Raw genomic sequence first — 20,107 nt, 5'->3', positions numbered from 1 at the left:
ATAGCCAGTTGTCAAACCTGACTCTAAAAATGAAAGGGAGAAAAATGTGTCATTAAGTCAATTTTACGCCTTCCTGTAAAAAATCACAGTTCTAGATAAGCAATCATATTTTGACTCTACAATAATGACATAATACCACATATTTAAACCTTGACAGATTTTTATAACTTATATTATATGAGAATTTATAATAATTAATAGACTGCTTTATATTTAAACTAGGAGAGTTGCTCTTGCAATTCTAAAACTTCTAAAAATCATTCAAGCAAGCTGGAAAAAGTTAAAAAAAAAAAAAAAAAAAAAAGGACAGCCCAAACAACCCCAAACCTGAAGTTGTTCAGTGCCGGCCAGATTACAGGTAAATGGGGACTTTCATACTGCTGGTAGGAGTATCAATTAGTACAACCTCTTAAAGAGGGCCCTTTAGGAATACCTATTAGAATTTATACAGTCCATACTTTGGATCACGTTATTCCATTTCTAGGATGTTTAACTTGTAGAAATGCTCCCATAAGGATACAAAGAGATATGTGTAAGACTGTTATTTGTGTATAAAGATATAAAATCAACAAGAATTCAAAGGTCTGTCAACAGGAGACTGGTTACATCAGCTACAGTGCAGCCATTACACAAAAGCCTGGTATAGATGGGAGCAGAGGATCAAAGGCTGGGTGTCAGGTTAACCTTGTATTTCAAGATCTGGCAGATTCCAGAAAACCAACAGCTAAGTGATGAAAGCATCTTCAGAGTAGGAAAAAATATGTGAGAGGTCAGTAAGATGAGGACCAAGAACTGACCAGGTATCCAAGCAAAGAGAATGTGACTGGAGCAGAGTGGATTTAGAGGTCTTGAGGGGACCAGAGCATCCTGTGAGTTGGATGAGAGAATGGGAAGAGAGGAAGTGAAATTAGTGAATACAGACAACTCTTTCAAAGAACGATGCTATTAAAGGGGAGTGAAGTAGGGTAGTTGCTGGAGGGGATTTTGGTTTTTAAAATATAAGCTATTACAGCATGTCTGAATGTGGATGGAAAGAATCCAAGAGAGAAGGGAGCAGCCTAAGTGTGGCTAGAATGTAACTACATAAACTGAATTAAACGTCCTGGGAATAGCGACACTCACTATCTTTTCCTCATTTCTAAGGGTAAGATAAAAAAAAAAAAAACAAAAAACAAAAAGTCAACTTTTTGATCCATAATGACAAAGGCAAGGGATTTAGCTTTGCAAATTTCTCATCTTAGGAGCTTTTACACTGCCAATAAAGTCTGATATTGTACCTTTAAGTTTATATAAGTGTTCTGTTAATAAGAAAACTAATCATGCTGCTTGTTTGAAGCAATTTTGTACTTCTAAACATACAATGGTAAAAGTAACATTTTAGTAAAATGTATTCGTAGTAGAAAATAGTTGAAATACAATCATTTAATGTTAAAAAGCTATCAACCTCAACATAACTGTCCCACAGCATTCATCAATTTTAGTCAACACCAAGATAAAAACTCAACCAACCAACCATCAGCCAAAATCTCCAAAGTATTAAGAACAAAACTAAGTACTTATGATTCAAGGTAAACAATACTTGAGATAAAGTAAATGGTATAGGCCAAATAAAGAGGTATTTACTGTGGAAATATGGGACAGCAATCTCTTAAGGAAGATACCAATGTTATATAATTGCTACAAGAGATTGCTTTCACTCAATGCTGAGAATTACTAATACAGTTGAGAAATTACATATGTTAATGAAGGGAGGGAGGAAAGACAAGCAGACTATATGCAGGGAGGCCTTGCTTTAAGGAATAAAACCTAATTTTCAGAAGAAGAATGAAATGTAGTAATATGGAAAATGAACAAAACATGAAGATCAGAGTTTACAAGCTCACTTCTCTCTGTGAGAAATAACCAAAAATTTTAAAGTAGAAATAGAAGCAAGCGCTGGCCCATGTGCCCAGAAGAAGGTGACAAGCTTCATGACACTTAAGTGACAGGCACTATCAGAAACCAAACAGAGTGGAAACTGCTGTTTAAGGAAAACTGCTGTTTAAGAAGGTAGCTTCTCTGAATAATGGCTTTAAAGATAGTTCTTAAGTTTCAAATGCCCCTGGTGGTGTGCTTTTCCACAAAGATGGTCTCCTAAAGGAGTTTTCTTGCACAAATAATTTCTTGTACAACTGTACAAAATAAAAGAAACAACTCAGCATCTGTTGTAGGGAATGGCCTGTTTCTTTAACCATTTATCTTCTGTTAAATCTGATCACTAAATTAAGGGTTATTTCCAGCCACCCCCATGCAAGTGTCAATGAGGTAGCAATGCCATCTTACTACTCAACCAGCTTATTTTACAACCCAACTTAAGCGTGATTTGGTTAAGTTTAAACTTAGTTCTTAATGTGCTACTCAAAATAGAGCAAGAGGCTCATTATTTGACTTAATTGTTCTAATTTTTTACGACTACCTGGATAATGTGTTAATTGTAGCAAAGACAATCCAAGCAATAAGAAAGTATACAAAATTAAAGAAAAATCACAGTCATCTTTAGCTACCACCACAAATTCCCTTTTTTCTCCTAAGGTTAACAACTGTTAATAAAAAAGTAATTTTTCTTCTTGCTTGCAAATATATGGAAAAAAAAAGGCTTTTCTTTCACAAAAGGGACCTATGATGGTTGAATGTGTGTGTCAATGTGGCTGGACCATAGTGTCCAGATATTTGGTGAAACATTATTCTGGATGTTTCTGTGAAGGTGTTTGTGGAGATTAGCATTTAAATCAATGGACTTTGAGTAAAGCAGATTACCCTCCCTAATGTGGGTGGGCCTCATTTAATTAGTGGAAGGCCTAAGAGAACAAAGACCTCCTTTGACCAAGAAGTAATTCTGCCAGCAGACAGCCTTTCATTCTTTTTCTCTGGAGAACCCTAACCAATACAAGGATCATACTAAGGGAATTACTTGCAATGTGACATTTCACTTAACACTACCATTGTTCCAGGTGGCAGACTGCAGACTGGCTGTCAATTCTTAACCCTTTCCTCACCTTCCATAGATCTAGGGATGGTGAAGTGATTGTCTTGGTAGTTTTACTAGTGACTTCTGGGGTTGGCTCCTGCCCTTCTGATGCAGGTATCACTTCTTCCTGAGGACCCAGGATCTGGAGGTACAGCCATCCCAGGTGTGACCACATGGAACAAACATAAAGATGAAGCTAATTTCTAAGGAAACTGAATAGGAGAGAAAGGAGCTGGAGTCCTTGATGACAAGAGTCCGGAACTATGGAACCAAAATAAACCTCTGCTTTTGCCACCATTTGATGGATTTTGTTATCTGCAATTATAATGTTCCTTTTAAAATAACTATGAGTATTCTACAATAGGAAATACCACAATGTAATAATTTCCCCTCTTGCTGGCCATTTATTCATTCATTTTCAAAAAAAGTTTACTGGGATGATGTGTAGAAAACAGTTACCACAGGTATAGCTGTTATCTTTTGAAAAGCAGGCCCTTGCCTAGAATCTGGGAACTTACATTTTGGGAGGGTTCCCACTACCCTGATAGAAGTGCCTAAACTGTAAAATATGGTTTATGCTCAACATGTGGTTTCCTTCTGGGAGCTTGCAATTTTGGTACATGCCAGGCGGAGAGTGATTACATGACTAGTATCCATTAAAAACTCCAAGCACTGGGTCTAATGAGCTTCCCTAGAAGATAACATTTCCCTTGTGTTGTCACATGTGCTAGGGGAATTAAGCACATCCTGACTCCGCTGGAAGGACTGCTGGAAACTTGCACTTTGTCCTTTGCACTTTGCCCCATGCTGATTTCACTTTGTATCCTTTTGCTACAACCCAAAGCTGTGAGTACAACCACATGCTGAGTCCTCCCAGCATATCATGGATCCTGGGGCGGTCTTGGGGATCCCTGAAGTGGCATCAGAAGCTGGCATCAGAAGTAGGATTGGCCAGGATGACCCTGACTCACTGAAACACAGTGCAAGCACTGTTTGGGAAAGGAAGGGTAGGGGACAGGGTATGATGACTCTTTGGTGGCCAGGTGGTTACACGGTCATCCATAGTATGCAGCAGCAGCTGAGCTGCTAACTGTTGTGAGAGATAAAAGTTACCTATGGAACCTGAAAATGATAGATCCAACTCAGGGAGAGCAGGCTAGTTGCTTTTGGCCATGGTGGCTAAAGTGATGCCTTTGGGTTTTATTTTCTCCTCCAGATAGGAGAAAGGGCCTCCAAATTCCCAAAGGTAAGCAGGCCAAAAATGTTAAAAGTTTACAGTGTTCTCTCCTCCGAGTGGGGTAGAGGGGCAGGATGAGGGGGTAAGAGGGAGTAAAACTAGGTCCTAATGATGTAGGAATGATGTTGGGGTTTGGAGCCAACGGCCAAGAAAAAATTCTGGAGACGTCTTTGGTGCAAAAAGGTGGTTTTTGATGTAGGAAAGACGATGTTAGGGTTCGAAACCGATGGCCAAGAAAGAATTCTCGAGACGTCTTTGTTGCAAAAAGGTGATTTTATTAAAGCACGGGGACAGGACCCGTGGGCAGAAAGAGCTGCCCTGGGGTCATGAGGAGTGGCCCATTATATACTTTCAAGTTGGGAGGGGGTTAGGGATAGTGTAAGTCTCTAAGGAATTTTGGAAGCAAGGTTTCCAGGACCTTGAGGGGGCTAGCTATTGCGGGAAAAAGGTCATTTACTACTGTCTAATAAAACCTGAGTCATGAAACCCTTCAAATTTACATCGGTGGGTCCTCTGCTTGGGAGAGGATTGCCAACATGTATCTTGAGCGATACAGATAAAAGAAGTTTCCAAAGAAATTTTTAAATGTTAAAGTAGACTTAGAGGATCCTGGAGGGTTGGGCTAAGATTGCCTTTTGCCCTTAACAAAGTATTAACGTCGAGGCAGCTGAGTTCCTAGAGGAACGTCACTCTGCCTGTTTTAAGGTCTTGCGAATGGGCTGTAAGTAGTAAGGAGATTTTTCTTTTGCCTTTGTTTCCCACATCACTAGGGCTGAAGCAAAACTTAGGTAAAGCAGAAAGAGAAGGGAAGAAGGCTGCACTCCAGCAGGATTTTTTTTTTTTTCAGTCTAGCTGCTGCTACAGTGGCCTCCCCCACTCCCCTACCTCCCCTGCATTCCAGCCAGGATCTTCCCTGGCTGCTGTAACGTTAACACGCAAATGATGAATTTACTTCCTGGCAGTTCAAGTAAATTTGCAGTAAGAAAAAGAAAAAGGATTTTTTTAGTGGCTTTGTATTTTGTGGCTATCACAACTGGATGCATGATAAAAACTGGTACATAATGTTAAATGCTTATAATTCCATACGTGCCTAAGGAATCACCCTAATCAGGGGAAGCTGCAAAAAAGAAATGTGTTAGTGGGACAAACTTCCTTGCTTTTTGCTGCCAGTGGGTGGGCTGGAATTTAAACTCCTGAGTATTGGAAACAGTACAAGTCTCTGTAATTGCTGGGTTTTGCTATGGAAGATATGGATGTTTGCTTAGTGGAGCCCCTGTAAAAAGAGAGAAAATAAGAAAGAGGTGACTACAAGTGGAAACACCCTTGTGAAGTTCTAACGAGCAGGTTTTAGTTGGCTAGTGAGTGCTTCTGAAGGTAGAGGTCTGACCTTAAAGCCTGATGCACATGCCTTTGTGTGTGTGCGCGCGCGCGCGCGCGCGCGCGCGCGCGCGCGCAGGGAGGGAGGGACAGAGAGAGAGAGAGAGAAAGTGTGCACTTGTTCACGAAAGTGCGAGCCCAAAGACTGACAAGACAAAAGGTGTGGCATAGCCTTGCCTGCCACTTGGACTTTCTGGCCCTGCAGCATCTTGCCTTTGCTGCTGAAGAAAAGCCTCTGGCTTTTTAAAATCGTGAATTTACAGATCCTATTTGCTTGAACTTGATTCAAAGCTAAAACCTGATGCATCTGGGACAGGATTCCAGCCTCAGTGTGAGGCCATACCGAGGGCAGCCATAAGCTCAATAAACAGAACTCAGACGCTGCAGCCTCTGGACATTAGGTCACCTCTCTGTGGGGCCTCACACTGTGAAGAAAATCGTGGCTGCCTGGCCGGACTGTCTGGGTCACAGACAAAAGTTCACAGGAGAGGGCTTGTTCTCTGATGGGAACATCTGAAATCAAGCTGCTGACTGGCTGGGTATTTCTGATATAGAGACTGACCACATTTTTAACTTGTAACTATTGTCCGAAGCTGTCCTCTGGGAGAGGATACATCACAGGGACTGTGACCCTCTATTTGCTCCTGACAGGTCAAGCGACAGAGGGACTTCCAGACCCCGTGGAGCAGGTCTTAACTTATGCCTGGCTCTCCTGATAAGCTGCCATCTCCAAAAAGGAACTGATTACCTGCTTCCCTCACCTCTCTCTCTCTCTCTCTCTCTCTCTCTCTCTCTCGTGCACACACCTTAGTGCAACCTGATTATTCGATGCAGCTTTCCTCAGAGAGAGGCTGATCTTTTCTAGGCTGCTTACTGGATAAGTGATCTGGGTGAAAGGAGTGGGAGGGGACATAAACCCATTTTGAAATTTTTTGAAAATTCAGGATTTTTGTCCTGACCAATTTTTGAACGTGACGTTTTTCTGGTTCAGCTGTATAAAGATGCTTTCCTGTGAAGATGCTTTGCCCCTCTTACACAGAACCCCTCCAAGCAAAAGGTCTGGATGAGAGAAGGCAATGACTGAGAAAATAAAAAATTATGATTACTGAATGGAAACACTGATTTTGTTAACAACCAAGGAAAATAAACTGAAACCCCCGTACCTAGAGAGGCACGAGTGAGGGGAGAAGAAATGATGGTGTTTGTTTTTTGAAACTATTTCTGGAATCTTCTTCCCCTTCCTAAAGGAAAACTCTCCATGCAACTTTCCAAGCTGTTGAGAGTGCTCTGCATTCAGACTGTGGAGCCTATGCTCATACCAGTCAGGGCTGACTATGAGGCAGCAGGAGGTGGCCCAGCCCCTGCACTTGCCATGCAGAAAACCTCCAGATGTTGTCCAAACTCATGAAGTGGATGAACTGGTGTCATGGACAACAAAACGGTTTGGAACTGACTGGCAGTCCCTCTGGAACTAAAAACTGAACTAAATTACTTGGACTGGAAACTCTAGGACAAGATGCCCGTGGCAGGAGGCCACATCATCCTGTCTAACATATGTATTGGTTGGGTCGCCCCAGTGATGGTAAACTCCTTGTTTCCAGGGTTACCACATGTGTCCTGTAGGACTATAGTTCTGTATGTGCACCCTATCACAACACTGCCTCAGCTTCAACTTACTGGTCAGTTGTGCTGGGCCTGAATTGATGGCTTAAGGCTAGGTAAAAAAGTTTAATATAGATATTTGAGGGGGAAGCCATCTGACCTTTATGATTAATGGGACTTGTTAACTGGCTAAGTGCAGGACTCATGAAGGGCATAACTGAAATCAATACTGCAGATTGGTCTCACTCTATTGTCTGGGTCTTACTGAGAGTAACTTTGCCATAAAGACAAGATGGCCTATGACTGAGGGGGTAGACTGTGCAAAGAAGAGTTCACATAGCAGACTTAAACTTCTGTCCTTGAAAAGGCTTATAAGGTTAGCCCTTGGCTGGTGTCTGGGAACTTAAGATTTTGGAAGGGTTCCCACTACCCTGTTATGAGTGACTCATCCCAACTGTACAAACAATATGGTTTATGGTGAACACCTGCTTTCCTTGTGCAAGTCTGCAATTTCGGTATGTGCTAGGCAGAGACTGCCTACATGACCAGCCCCCTAAAATGACTCCGGGTATTAGGTCTCTAATCAGTTTCCCTAGTACACAGCATGTCACACATGTTGTCACAACTTGTTACTGGGGAAATTAAATAGGGTCTGTGTGACCCCCCACCCCTTCCCAGGGAGAGGACCTTTGGAAGCTTGCATCCGGTTTTCCCAGACTTCACCCATGTATCTTTCCCTTTATTGATTTTGCTTTGTGTTCTTTTGCTGTAATAAATCATAGCCCTAAATATGACTACATGCTCAGTCCTGCGAGTCTCATGGAGAATCATCGAGCTGGGACTGTGCTCCTGGGGATCCCAGACACAGTTGGAAACAAGTGTGAACAAAGTGTCAACAAACAGCAAGAAGGCAAGTGTGGCTGGAGACATGTGAGTGAAGGGAAGTGGCAGAAGATGAAGTCAGAGAGATAGGAAGCACTTGATCATGTAAGGCCTTGTTTGGACTTTATTCTGAATGTGACAGGAAGCCACTGGAGGCTCTGAACAGGAAGGAAAACTGGTCTGGCTGCTGTTAAGAGAACTAACATAAAGGGGGAAGGGGGAAAGCAGGGACACCAAGCAGGAAGTTCTTAAAGACATGAGACTCTTCAACTGCCCTTGGGTGGTTCAGATCTGCTTCAGAAAGGAGAAACTTACGTTCATCTTTAAGGATGAACAGAAATATGATAAACTTGGGCAAAGGGATGAGGAACGTATTCCAAGCAGCAGGAAGAACTTGTACAAAGACCTAGAGGCATAAACTGCATGGTGTACTTGAAGACTGGTGAAGAGCTTGATACAGCTGTAAGAGGGTCCTGGGCAGAGCTGTGGGAGATGAAGTCACAGAGGCCAGCAGGCATGCCGCACGTGGAAGGCTTTGGGAATCATGCTAAGGAGTTTGTGCTTCATCTCACAGGCAAATGGGGAGACAATGAAGGGTTGTAAATAGGGGAGTTACAGATGAAATTTGGGTTTTAGGAAGATCAATACGGCAGAGATATGGATGAGAGGCCAATAAAGGAAGCAAGTCTAGAAGTAAATGTCATATTACCCAGTTCTAATGTAGTTGGGACTGCACACACTCAAAGCCATGCATATGTAACTTATGTTACATATAAAGAGAGAGAGAGGTGACATGATCAAATCATGTTAGAAACATGCTGATCAAGGACCTTCTGTCAAACACACTAAAGGTATTTACTCCCAGGAGGGTTCTCCTTATCTGTGGAACACTTTAGCAGGATGGATGTGGTGTGTCTAGACTGCTCACTGCACATAAACCTGGGATGTATATATTTATGAAGAATGACTTCCTAGAAAACATCACACAAGCTCTGTAATTATCAGAGAATAAACTGGGGATGTTTCATAATGGAAATCACTCCCTTTCATGGAAGTGACATTCCATATACATCATTTAGAGGCCTCACATGTTAAAATCTGGGCCAAGGTACACCCTAATCAAGGCAAGCAGGACCTGGGAGTAGCCCTGATAGTCACAGACTTCTCAACACTTCACCTGTGTCTTGTGATAATTACATCTCTGAAAATATTAGTCAGGTTTGGTACTGGGTAAGATCTCTGATTCTTGAGTTCACAATTTGTCAATGTGACCTACTGGAATTTCTCACAGTATTTAATTCAAACTGGAAGACCCAGGATGAATGATACATTTCCTAACCGTATTCACAAAAAAGAGTGACCAGTACTGACAACTCAGTTGCAATGCATGTCCCTGGTGCCTAGATTGTAGTGTCTAAATGCAATTTCCCACTAAAAGGAATGTGGGGTGTTTTGGGTTTTTTTTTTTTTGAGAAATGGCTGATTCATTTCTGGGTTAGGAATTGTGTAAGATGAATTTAAGACATCACATCTTGCCTGAAAAGAAACAAGTTTAAAAGTCACCTATGATTAGTCCAAAAGAATGGACTAAAAGGGACTCTTGGTATGCAAAAATGGGATAATGTGAGCAATGAAAAAGAAGGACTGCAACTGCATGAAGCAAACATGTGAAACCCATGGACCTGGAATGATGCTTAGAAGCAAAGCAAACAGAACAAACAAAAACGTATTTACTGGAGGTTGCTAGAGCACCAAATTATTATTTGAAAATATTTCAAGGGAAAGAACCAAGCATCTATCCTGCTTGTAAGGATTGTGTTTCAAGGTAACCAAATAGTTGATGAGAGCAAGTTTTTCTTTATAAAAGAATCCCAGGTAACAAACGCAGGAGGAATTATATGTTAGAAAGCCATCACTTTGCAATTTCTAGTGAAATAATGGATCCAGACAATAAACAAAATGGTTGTCAAAACCTCTAGGTGAAAGGTCAGCGAGGAACTTCTGAATGGCTGGATCAGGATGATACCACCCAGCTTCACTGACCAATTTCTAGGAGTGGAACAATCAGATACTCTATGCCTCCGGATGTAATGTGAAAGGAAGTACACAACACTCTATGAGATAGTCTCAATAAATAACCAGAGCTAAATCTACCTAAGCATCTAGAGCTAACTTCCAGTTTACAGATCAGACAGTAGATGGTGGAACAAGTTCAATGACATTACAAGGATATGACCAGCTAGATCCAGAAATGAGGGAAACTGTACTGCCCAAAGGACATTATTTCTTTACCAAAGAAAATGAAATAAAAAACAAGGGAGAGAAAACTGTTATAGGTTAAGAGAAACCTAAGATCTTGGTGGGGGATCCTGATTCAAACAAATCAGTTCTAAACAGATATCTGAACCAACAGGGAAAACTGCATAGAGACTGGGGATTAGGTGATTAAAGAACACTCGCTAATTTTGTGGGTGTTAACCACTGTGGTTTTTTTGAGGGGGAAGCCATATTTCAGAGATACATACACAGGTGAAATAACATGGAATATGCTGTAAATACTCTAGGAAAGAAAAGAGTAGGAGCGTATGGGGTGGCAGAGATGCAGCAAGAATAAGAGTGTGGCCAGCCGCTGACCCTGGGTGATGGGCAAGGGGGTCACTACACCCTCCACTTTTGTGCACATTTTGAAGTCTCCCTCATAAAAAAATAAAAAAGAATGAATTAAACTATAATATTTGGCAAAAATTTAAAAATGATAATATATACTTGGCTGAGGCACAGGAAAAGGAGTCATTTTGAAGGCAGTAAACAGAATTACTTTTCTGAAGAACAATTTAACAGGACAGGATCAAATGTCTTTTAAGATTTTACATTCAGGGGGCGCCTGGGTGGCACAGTGGTTAAGCGTCTGCCTTCGGCTCAGGGCGTGATCCCGGCGTTCTGGGATCGAGCCCCACATCAGGCTCCTCCACTAGGAGCCTGCTTCTTCCTCTCCCACTCCCCCTGCTTGTGTTCCCTCTCTCACTGGCTGTCTCTATCTCTGTCGAATAAAATAAAATAAAATCTTAAAAAAAAAAAAAAAAGATTTTACATTCAGTCCAGCAAATTTATTTTAGAAAACTAATTCTCAGAAAATTTTCATAGATGTGCACAAAGATGCATCTAAAATGATATCCCAGACAAAAAAAAAAAAACAAAAAACTTGTAAACGATCTATTTCTAATTCATGGTATATTTACATGTAAATTTTTAAAGTTTTATTTACTTAAGTAATCTCTATGTTCACCGTGGGGCTTGGACTCATGACCCCAAGATCAAGAGTCGCATGCTCCTCCAAATGAGCCAGCCAGGTGCTCCTACCTGTAAAATTTTTTACAGCCATAACCATCAAATTGTAAAATACTACTAAATGATAGGGGAAAATGTTCAAGACAAACTGTTAAGCACGAAACACAGGCAGTAAAATAGTATATACATTTTGACCCAATTTAGTCTTCTTAAAACTATACATTTAGAAAAGAGCCTGAAAGAGTTTTTTCCATGATGTTAATAGCTGTGATGTCTAGGGACACCTGGGTGGCTCAGTCGTTAAGTGTCTGCCTTCGGCTCAGGGCGTGATCCCAGAGTCCTGGGATCGAGCCCCACATCAGGCTTCTCCGTTGGGAGCCTGTTTCTTCCTCTCCCACTCCCCCTGCCTGTGTTCCCTCTCTCACTGGCTGTCTCTTTCTCTGTCAAATACATAAATAAAATCTTAAAAAAAAAAAAAAAAATAGCTGTGATGTCTAGCTGATGAGATTAAGGTACTTTTAATTTTTTTAAACATGGTCTTTCTATTCATGGGTATGGATAATTGTAATAAAAAAATTATATTTTTGAAAAAAAAAGTATTTTTGAAAGGTAAAATCTGGATCAGTTTCTAAAAGTGGCTAGTAACAGAGTAATAAGTGGGTATCGTACTGATCTTTGAAATAATAAAATGACAGAAAGTTGGTGGGACACGGTGGAGTGGATTAATAATTAATTCTTAGAAGGACAGGTATTTAGCACACTCTTATGAGAAAGAGCAAGTTTTAAATTTAAAAATAGAGGGTGTCAAGAAGGTAAAAGTTAGAAGGGGAACAAAGTTTATGTAACCTTCGGTTAGATAAATACATCAAATTCCTAGGGTGATTGGGAAGGTTATTGTAGTAAAAACCCTAAAACAATTCTGAAAATAACCAGAGCAGCATATTAGATAATCTTTCTTGAGTTACCATTTTGTGTACTACTTGGGCAGGTAATTACATACTGGAGTAAAAAAGAGGATGTTATGATACTAATATAATATAAATGCAGTTTTGATTATCAAATTCAGGTTATGTAACTTGGGTCATATCTGTTAAGTGAATAACTGATACATAAAAATCTAGAAAATCATAAACTACTACACTCTACACATTATGTGTGACTCATAACCAATAAAACCAGACTTTTGCATCTTTCTACACTACTTTAAAATTTCAGCTGTCTCCTTCCTAAATTAGGCAAAAGCAAGGAAAATGTCCAGACTACCTTGTTTCCGTACTTTCGTTGGTTCTTCGTAGTCCTTGTTTTCTGGATTTGGAGATTCTAGAAAGCTGATTTCTTCTGCGACACTTTCCCCTTCGTGGCTTCTGAGGCTGTCTTCCTCTTCTTGAATAGGTGATTCTAATTCTGATTCTTCTGAATCAAGAAATATCTGACCAGCAACTACTCTGCCTGCTGTGTTGTGGTCCTTTACCGACTCATCTGATGGCAAAGAAGTCTGAGAATATAAAATATTTTTAGTTTTCAAATAGTATCAGGGCTGTCTCCAACCCAATTTGACCATTACTTTTACTAATCCAGATATATCTCCTTCAGCTGTGAATCTGCCATACTTGCTCATCTCTCTATAAAGTTTGGTATACGTTCATCACAGGCCTTCATCACTTGCCTAACCTGACTCTTCCAATTTCAACTTAGACGTTATTTCGCCCCAGAAGCATTCCTTACCTCCTGAAGCCTGAATTAGGGTTCCCTACAAACTACCAACATAGCTTATACTTCCCCTTATGATAGCCCTGTACTACAACTCTCTGTTTCTTATCTGTATTACCTCAAACCTAGAGATCAGAAATCATAACTGAATGGTATCCTTGGATACATAATCAGCCTTATTCACTGAACTAACTAATTTAAATGTATTAACTCTACAGATTTATAAAAATTGATAGAAATGGAAACAAATGGCAGAGGTTAAGTCTTCAAAATTAAAAAAAACAAAAACTAAAAAAATAATAAAATCAATCTCTCACTAGGCAGTAAGAATGTTACTGCCTTCAAGCTCTTACACAGCACATTCAAGTTAAAATCAAACCTAATAACCAACACTCTGAATGAAAATATTTATTATTGTCTCCTACAGGTCAGTGATTTTTCCCACCCCCAGAAGAACTAGGGTATTGATACCAGTGATGTTTTTCTTTTCCTAATTCTTAATCTAATTCTGTTGCTCAAAAGATAGATTTCATATCCTTCCTAAGACACATAATTCATGCTTTTAAATTGGGCATCAAATACTGGTCAATTTTAGTACACACCTTGGAATCTAAGGATTCATCCTGACTGCCTTCTTCATCTGTAAAGAAATTTTAAGACAATTTCATCATCCTTCTTGATGGGAAATCACAAGTATTGTTAAAGCACTTGATAAATACAACAAATAATAATTAGACACTTGATAAATATATCTAGAATTATCTAAAAATCGGTTGTATTCAACAACTGTGCAGAAAAAATTAGGTAAAAGGGAAACAAGGGGTTAGATGGGGGTAGTTCTTTCTCTTTCCCAGGGAAGGCACTAGCTTCGTCTGTTATTCAGGTAAGACCAACTACCATCACCACCATCACCCAAACCAGGAACTTTTTCAGATACCATCCAATTTTTCTGTTCATATTTAGTCTACTACTGAGTTACTAAACTTATAAATCTCTGATTTTGTGGTTCATGGTTCTACCTATTATTTTTCACTGTTCACAATCTGGAGTTTCAGAGCTTATTTTAGTGCTGATTAGCATTTTACTGTTCACTGAGATTACTAAAGATGGACACTAACAATTATTATTATGTGACAGAAGAGCTGCCAGACTAAAATATTTAGGATTTGTGTTCTACTCTACTGAAGAGTTAATCAGATAAAAGCAAAAAGTAGCATCATACCATCATGTACTTACTCACATGAGATCTATTTATTTAGAAATCAACATCTCATATTAAATAAACAATGAATCTAGCCCCTGGTTACACTTTCTTCCAAATTCATATCTGCTGCTTTAGTTTTGTCCAATTATGTTAATTTTCCTTCCATTATTCTGCGTTTTTCTGCTCTTACTTCTATTCTAGCTACTTGTTATTCTTTTTCCTGATCTTATACAAATACATTGAGCACAATGTCCATATGCTTACGTTTGGTCATTGTATTCCTGGCCAGTTTAAAAACAACAACTGTTAGATGATCTCTAGGTTTCCTTCTTATTCTTAAAACGATCTGATTTTATCCACGAGTGAGTTTCAGTTATAAGCTCATAACCTACATGAGAAATTAACCAGTAGACAAAATGCTATAAAACCATGTGTTTACCAGAAAATTTGGTGTTATGGTTGCCATGTATCTTTACTTCATATGGTTACACCCTAAATATTATTCATAACTCGTAACTCTTTCAAGCATAACAAAAACATGCTTTGGAGTTTGTATTATCAAAATAGCGAGCTAGCTTTAAGAAGTATAAACAACTCATTGTGTATAAAATACACAACACTATTTCATAGTATTTGTTTCTTTCGAATATTTGAGAAAACTAGTCTACTAGTGAGTTTTTGCCATATAAGAAAAGTGCTGTCAATTCAAAGAACACTTAAACCATAGCTATTTTCACATTTACTACTTTCAGACTACCTTCCAAATATGTTTTATTTCTGATGGGTGGGGAAGAGAAGGGTACAGCATGTATTAATCCCACAGTACCGGTAACATTTAGGTAGTGATGGCACTTAATTAACAATCATCCTTCAGGCTAACTTCTTCACAAGTTTTACCCAAAGCCCAAATTCTAACATACGGTTCAAATTCCATTCCCAGCAAAACTTTGGATGACGCAAAAAAAAATTAATCTCTATTATATATTAAAGTTGTATGTGTGGATGTGTTTAAATAATCACAAACATCAACTAGTTAATATATCAAGTGCAGACATTAAATGTGTAAATGTATACAGTATATTCCCAAACTTCAGATGAGCTGGAACTCTTAAATTACTAATCACTAAATCATGAAATTTAGTACCTTCTCATAACAGGTCACGCATGCAGCAAATAAGTATATAACACAGATACTTATAAATAAATTTGAAGACATGTACATTTGAGACACCATAAGCTATTACACACTCAAGTAGCAAAATGTGTTTTTGAACTCCAAGAGACATGGAAACCTCTGACATCAGGGTTATTTCACGTGAATTGCATCATGCTTGTCTTTCTTGTCTTCAAACTAGGAATATATACTAAGGTTACTGGTAATTCTTTCTCATTTACTAAACTGGGAAAGTCTACTCCAGATGGTAGTCTTAAAGCATAAGCTATTTTCTCTTTCAAACTGATACATCCATTCACATAACAGTTTTACAGAAGTGCTTATAATCTAGAATCTTTTGATATGTAGTAGTCAGGTAACAAAGAATCTGAAGTTATGCATAAACAAAAAGAAAAAATGCTTTTAGCAGAACACGTACATCAAGAAAAAAATGCAAAAAAATTCAATGAAGAGTTATAGAGTTCTCATTCAACAGTATCACATCCAAAATATAATGGTTTACATTACTTTAGTAATTGTACACCTTCTTTTGAAAAAAGACCAATTTTCATTTTTATTATATCAGCCAACCAAACTGCACAAAGTACCAGGGATATTCTTTGAGGGAAAAGTAATCATCACAAATTCATTTTCCAATTTGTCATGTAAACTAAACAGACTGATAGACCTTCAAACACAGAAAGTCCTAAGAGTTTGGTGAAAAGAGAGCAGACATCCTGTTCTCTGCTTTACCACTGAATCTGTGCAGATCCTACAATACTCCTGATTTTTAATTACTCCAAAATCGAGTCCTGGAGAGCTAAGTTCAAAACCTGGCTTCATTACATATTAATTTTATACACGTGGTTCAGTATAGCAAGCTTGGTCAGCCTCCTCTTTCTCAACCTGTCAAAAGAGAATAATACCATCTGTCCTATTGACTCACAATGTTTTAAGGAACAAAAGAACAATGACATTAAACATCATCTGCAATCTGAAATTTACTCTTTGAATATGTGGTAACAGAACTATTACCTGAAATACTTAGCAGTGGACCTAATTTAAAAGATTCTATAACACTGTTTGGCATAAAGAAAAAAAAAAAAAGCAAACCATTTGTCTCTTCCTGCTGAAAATAAGAAAACAAGTATTTCTAAGTGAGAAAACTTACAGCATTTTTCATTATTGAGGAAATGGAGAAATATCTGTTTAACCTCTTCTTGTATTCACAGGAATAAGAAAACATTTCAAATAAAAGTGTCACATTTTTATATGCCTTTAAAACAAGATATGAAATAATAGCTACTAACAATGATAGGATCAAGATTCCCTTTGTTGGCTGGTTATACCTGGTAAATAGGCAACTTGTTTTGGTAACCACTAACATTCAAACTTTAAGTCAATGCAAAATTATGGCCCAAGACTTGATTTTTAAATAGGAGCAAATCTTTAATAATGAGGCTGACTTCCTGTATACATAAGCAATTTATTGAATAAATAAAGTCAACTGAAAATCCATGTACTCAATTTCTAAAACTTTACCTCACATAAGCGTTGTACTATAACTGCACTTCACGTGAGCACAGTAGTGCCTTTATTACCTGTCAGCATGCACATCTCTGCTGTTTTAGTTCTGGCTAAGTATGGATTCTGCCTCTGCCACAGAAATGCTTTGGCACAGGTGAACTACGATGGAAATCAGAGCAGACATTTTTCGAACCCAGTCCTCTGCTTACATCAACACAATCCAAAGATTTAACACTTCAGTATTAGTCATCTTCTATTATAACATCCCAAGAATCCCAACTGTTGATTAAATGACTTCTTCAAGAACCACCTCCACTGACATGAAGCTCTTCAGTATATGAAATCTAGTTAACGGAAGACACAGGAAAATGTCTGTAGGCTTTAATTTTCTTTAAATTCTGCAAACTGAATTCAGAGGGATACTTAACCATGTTCTTTAACTAGTCGTTCTTACACGTTAGTGTGAAGAATTACTTGTGAAGCTTGTTACCTACAGATGCCCCGACCTGTTCCAGACCTAAAACTGTGTGTTTAACAAACTTCTGAGAGGAATTCTGATGCAAGTGGTCTAAGGCCCATCAGGTATCTATCCATTACACTCAACAGTTTCATTTCATACTTCCTTTGGTCAAATAATTACTAGCAGTGCTTCAAGAGGTAGGTAGAGTTTTGGAGCTTTGGTCGTGAATACAAACCATCACTGAAAAGGGGAAAGGCAGTCCTCAAAGCATGATGTTGGCAGTAAAGTTACTAGCATATGCTTGTTGCTTTTGAAATGGTATCTCAAACCACAATATGGATAGAATTTTAGGTTTAGAGCTCTTATTTTAGAAACAGAATGACGTTATGGCATTGACTTACAACTAGGACAGATAATTTGGGGATTCAAATAACCATCTGGGAAAATTTCTGTTGGGAAAAAAAAAAAAAGAGTTGACATTTATACCCTGCCTTGTTCCAAAAAAATTTAAAGCCACAGAACAGCTGTCTTGTTAACTAAACTGATGAAAATTCAAGAGCTTTATTGTACTAATTGTTTCTTTACCAACATTTAGAAACACTAAGTGCTTCTTTATCAACACTTTCAAAATAAAAGTTTTCAGATGCAGGCAGGTTGAACTATTAAAAAAGAAAAATACATTTCAGAACCATAGTATTAATCTGCTAACTGGAAAATCAATTCAAAGGCACATTAATTTTTATATCTATACAAAACATGAAAATCAGCTGCTATACATTTTAAACTTATAGGGACCAAGATTTTCTCAAAAATCACAAAGTTAACTGTCGACAAACACGGGGCAACTCAAACATTGTGACAGAGATAAACACCTTTCTCGGGAATATTTCCTAAAAAGGGATACAGTGGACACAATTACATCAAAAGTCTTCCTTTCTAAATAAAGGGGCCACCTCAAATGCTAAGCAAATCCACCAACCACTGTCAACATCCTGGTTTTGATGGACCTGGCTCTGCTCAGTGATAACCCCAGGTGTTGTCAATTACTTAACTTACAAATCCCAAGCACATAATCTGTCTGAGGGTTGAGGAAGTTCCAGTAAGGCTCAGGTGTCACTGTAGATCTAAGCCAGCTGTCGGGATTCATTCCCACAGAGTCAATTCCTCATTCGCGAGGAGTCGCGTAAAGTTTGTTAAGTGAGGAGAGGTGTGGGGCAGGGTGACCGCCCCTTCTCTTCCTCCCCTCTCTAGCTCCCTAAACACCCCCTCTAGCTCAGGCCAGCCAAGGCCCGAGGAATGACAGCGAGCGACAGGCTAGTGCGAGGTGTGACTAGAGAGAGTGGAGTCCCCAGCTTGAGCCCCCACGGCCCTGCCCCGGGATGGAGGCCGGGGGGGCGGTGGCTCCCGGCCTCCAGTCCGAGGGGGCGGATACTGACCCGAAGACGCCGAGGCCGAGCCCAGCAGCACCGCACAGAGCAGCAGCGTCAGCCCAACTCGGACCCGCATCCTGCTCTCGCGGCCGCTGCCACCCCCCGGAGCTGTCGCTTTCGCCTCTGCCACCACCGACTCAGCCACCGCCGCCGCCTCGCCGCTGCTCTTCCTGCTCTGGTCTCCTTCCTCCGCCCCTTCCCAGGCCTCCCTGCCCTAGTGTGGAGCCAATCCCCGCCCGCCGCCTCGGGCTCTGTGCCCAATCGTCGCAGTCTTCCCGCCCACCTTATTGCCCCGCCCCCGGGGTCATACATTGACCAATCATTTTGCGAGAGTCCCACACCAGCTTTCCCGGTTGGACCACGGCGTCACGACATGGCCCCAGCTAATTGGTAGATCCTGGGTTCAACCATCCCGGAATTGGAGCGTGAGTCCAGGGCCGGGAAGAAAAGAAAAGTCACTTAGGACTACAATTCCCACAATGCACTTCATGGGCCTCTTTCGAAGTGTCCTCTCAGAAAACGTAGCCCATTACGGAGCAAGATTTAAAAGTGCAGGTGGTGTTGAAGTTAAGAGAACTTACTTAGATAACACCTGAGCTAGACATTTTTAGCTCAAGGCCACGAACCCACAGCCAATTTTTTTTTTTGAGCCAACATATATCAAGGAACACACATTGTAAGATTAAGAGTTTGTAATGTGTTAAGCTCTTCTTCCTCTTTTTTGGAAAATTTGAATTGGATACAGTGATATCAACACTTAGGAAAAATACAACAGCTAGACTGAGTTCGAGGTATTTTTTTAAACTTAGATAAAACAGTGCCATATATAGGGAAACCAGAATGGAACTCACTACCCCTCCTCCTTTTCCCTGACAAAACAAAAGGAAAGAAACCCCATCCAATGCAGATCATTTCAATGCTAGTATTCATTTTTAGGAGGACCAGCAGGTAATAATCATCTGGAAAATGTGCCAACAGCCTTTGCAAAAACTCTTTCAAACACTTGTCCTTATCCCTCTCTTTTTGTGAGTTACACTGTTCTCTCCCTCAGTGACTGAGTTCAGGAGGCTGGAGCAATGTTTTTGGAGACAAAGGTGGTGGTGATTGCATTGCAGACAACAAAATAGTCTTGTCTATTAAGTACCAACTCCAGGCGTGCTCCCACTGGGTAGCAGGGCAGTGGCTTGGAGTTCCTGCCCCTTCATCAAATTGTGTCATTCTGTTTTCCCT

The 20,107-nt window shown here is 39.7% G+C and overlaps 1 protein-coding gene across 1 annotated transcript in view; it reads right to left on the bottom strand.

Moving 5' to 3' along the window:
• The window catches only part of SEL1L (SEL1L adaptor subunit of ERAD E3 ubiquitin ligase), a 52,644-nt gene extending 33,578 nt beyond the window's left edge, over positions 1-19,066 (bottom strand). Inside the window, exons 1-3 of the mRNA XM_008699035.2 lie at positions 18,884-19,066; positions 13,706-13,743; positions 12,657-12,888 (exon numbers count right to left, since the gene is read on the bottom strand). Of these exons, the coding sequence (XP_008697257.1) occupies positions 12,657-12,888; positions 13,706-13,743; positions 18,884-18,953 (340 nt within the window). The 5' untranslated portion in view covers positions 18,954-19,066. The remainder of the gene's footprint in view (positions 1-12,656; positions 12,889-13,705; positions 13,744-18,883) is intronic.
• Positions 19,067-20,107: the final 1,041 nt, after the last annotated feature.

This window comes from Ursus maritimus, unplaced genomic scaffold, assembly GCF_017311325.1.
Source record: "Ursus maritimus isolate PB19 unplaced genomic scaffold, ASM1731132v1 scaffold_25, whole genome shotgun sequence".
In the NCBI taxonomy this organism is placed as follows: domain Eukaryota; kingdom Metazoa; phylum Chordata; class Mammalia; order Carnivora; family Ursidae; genus Ursus; species Ursus maritimus.
This window is presented reverse-complemented; position numbering and strand designations above follow the sequence as displayed.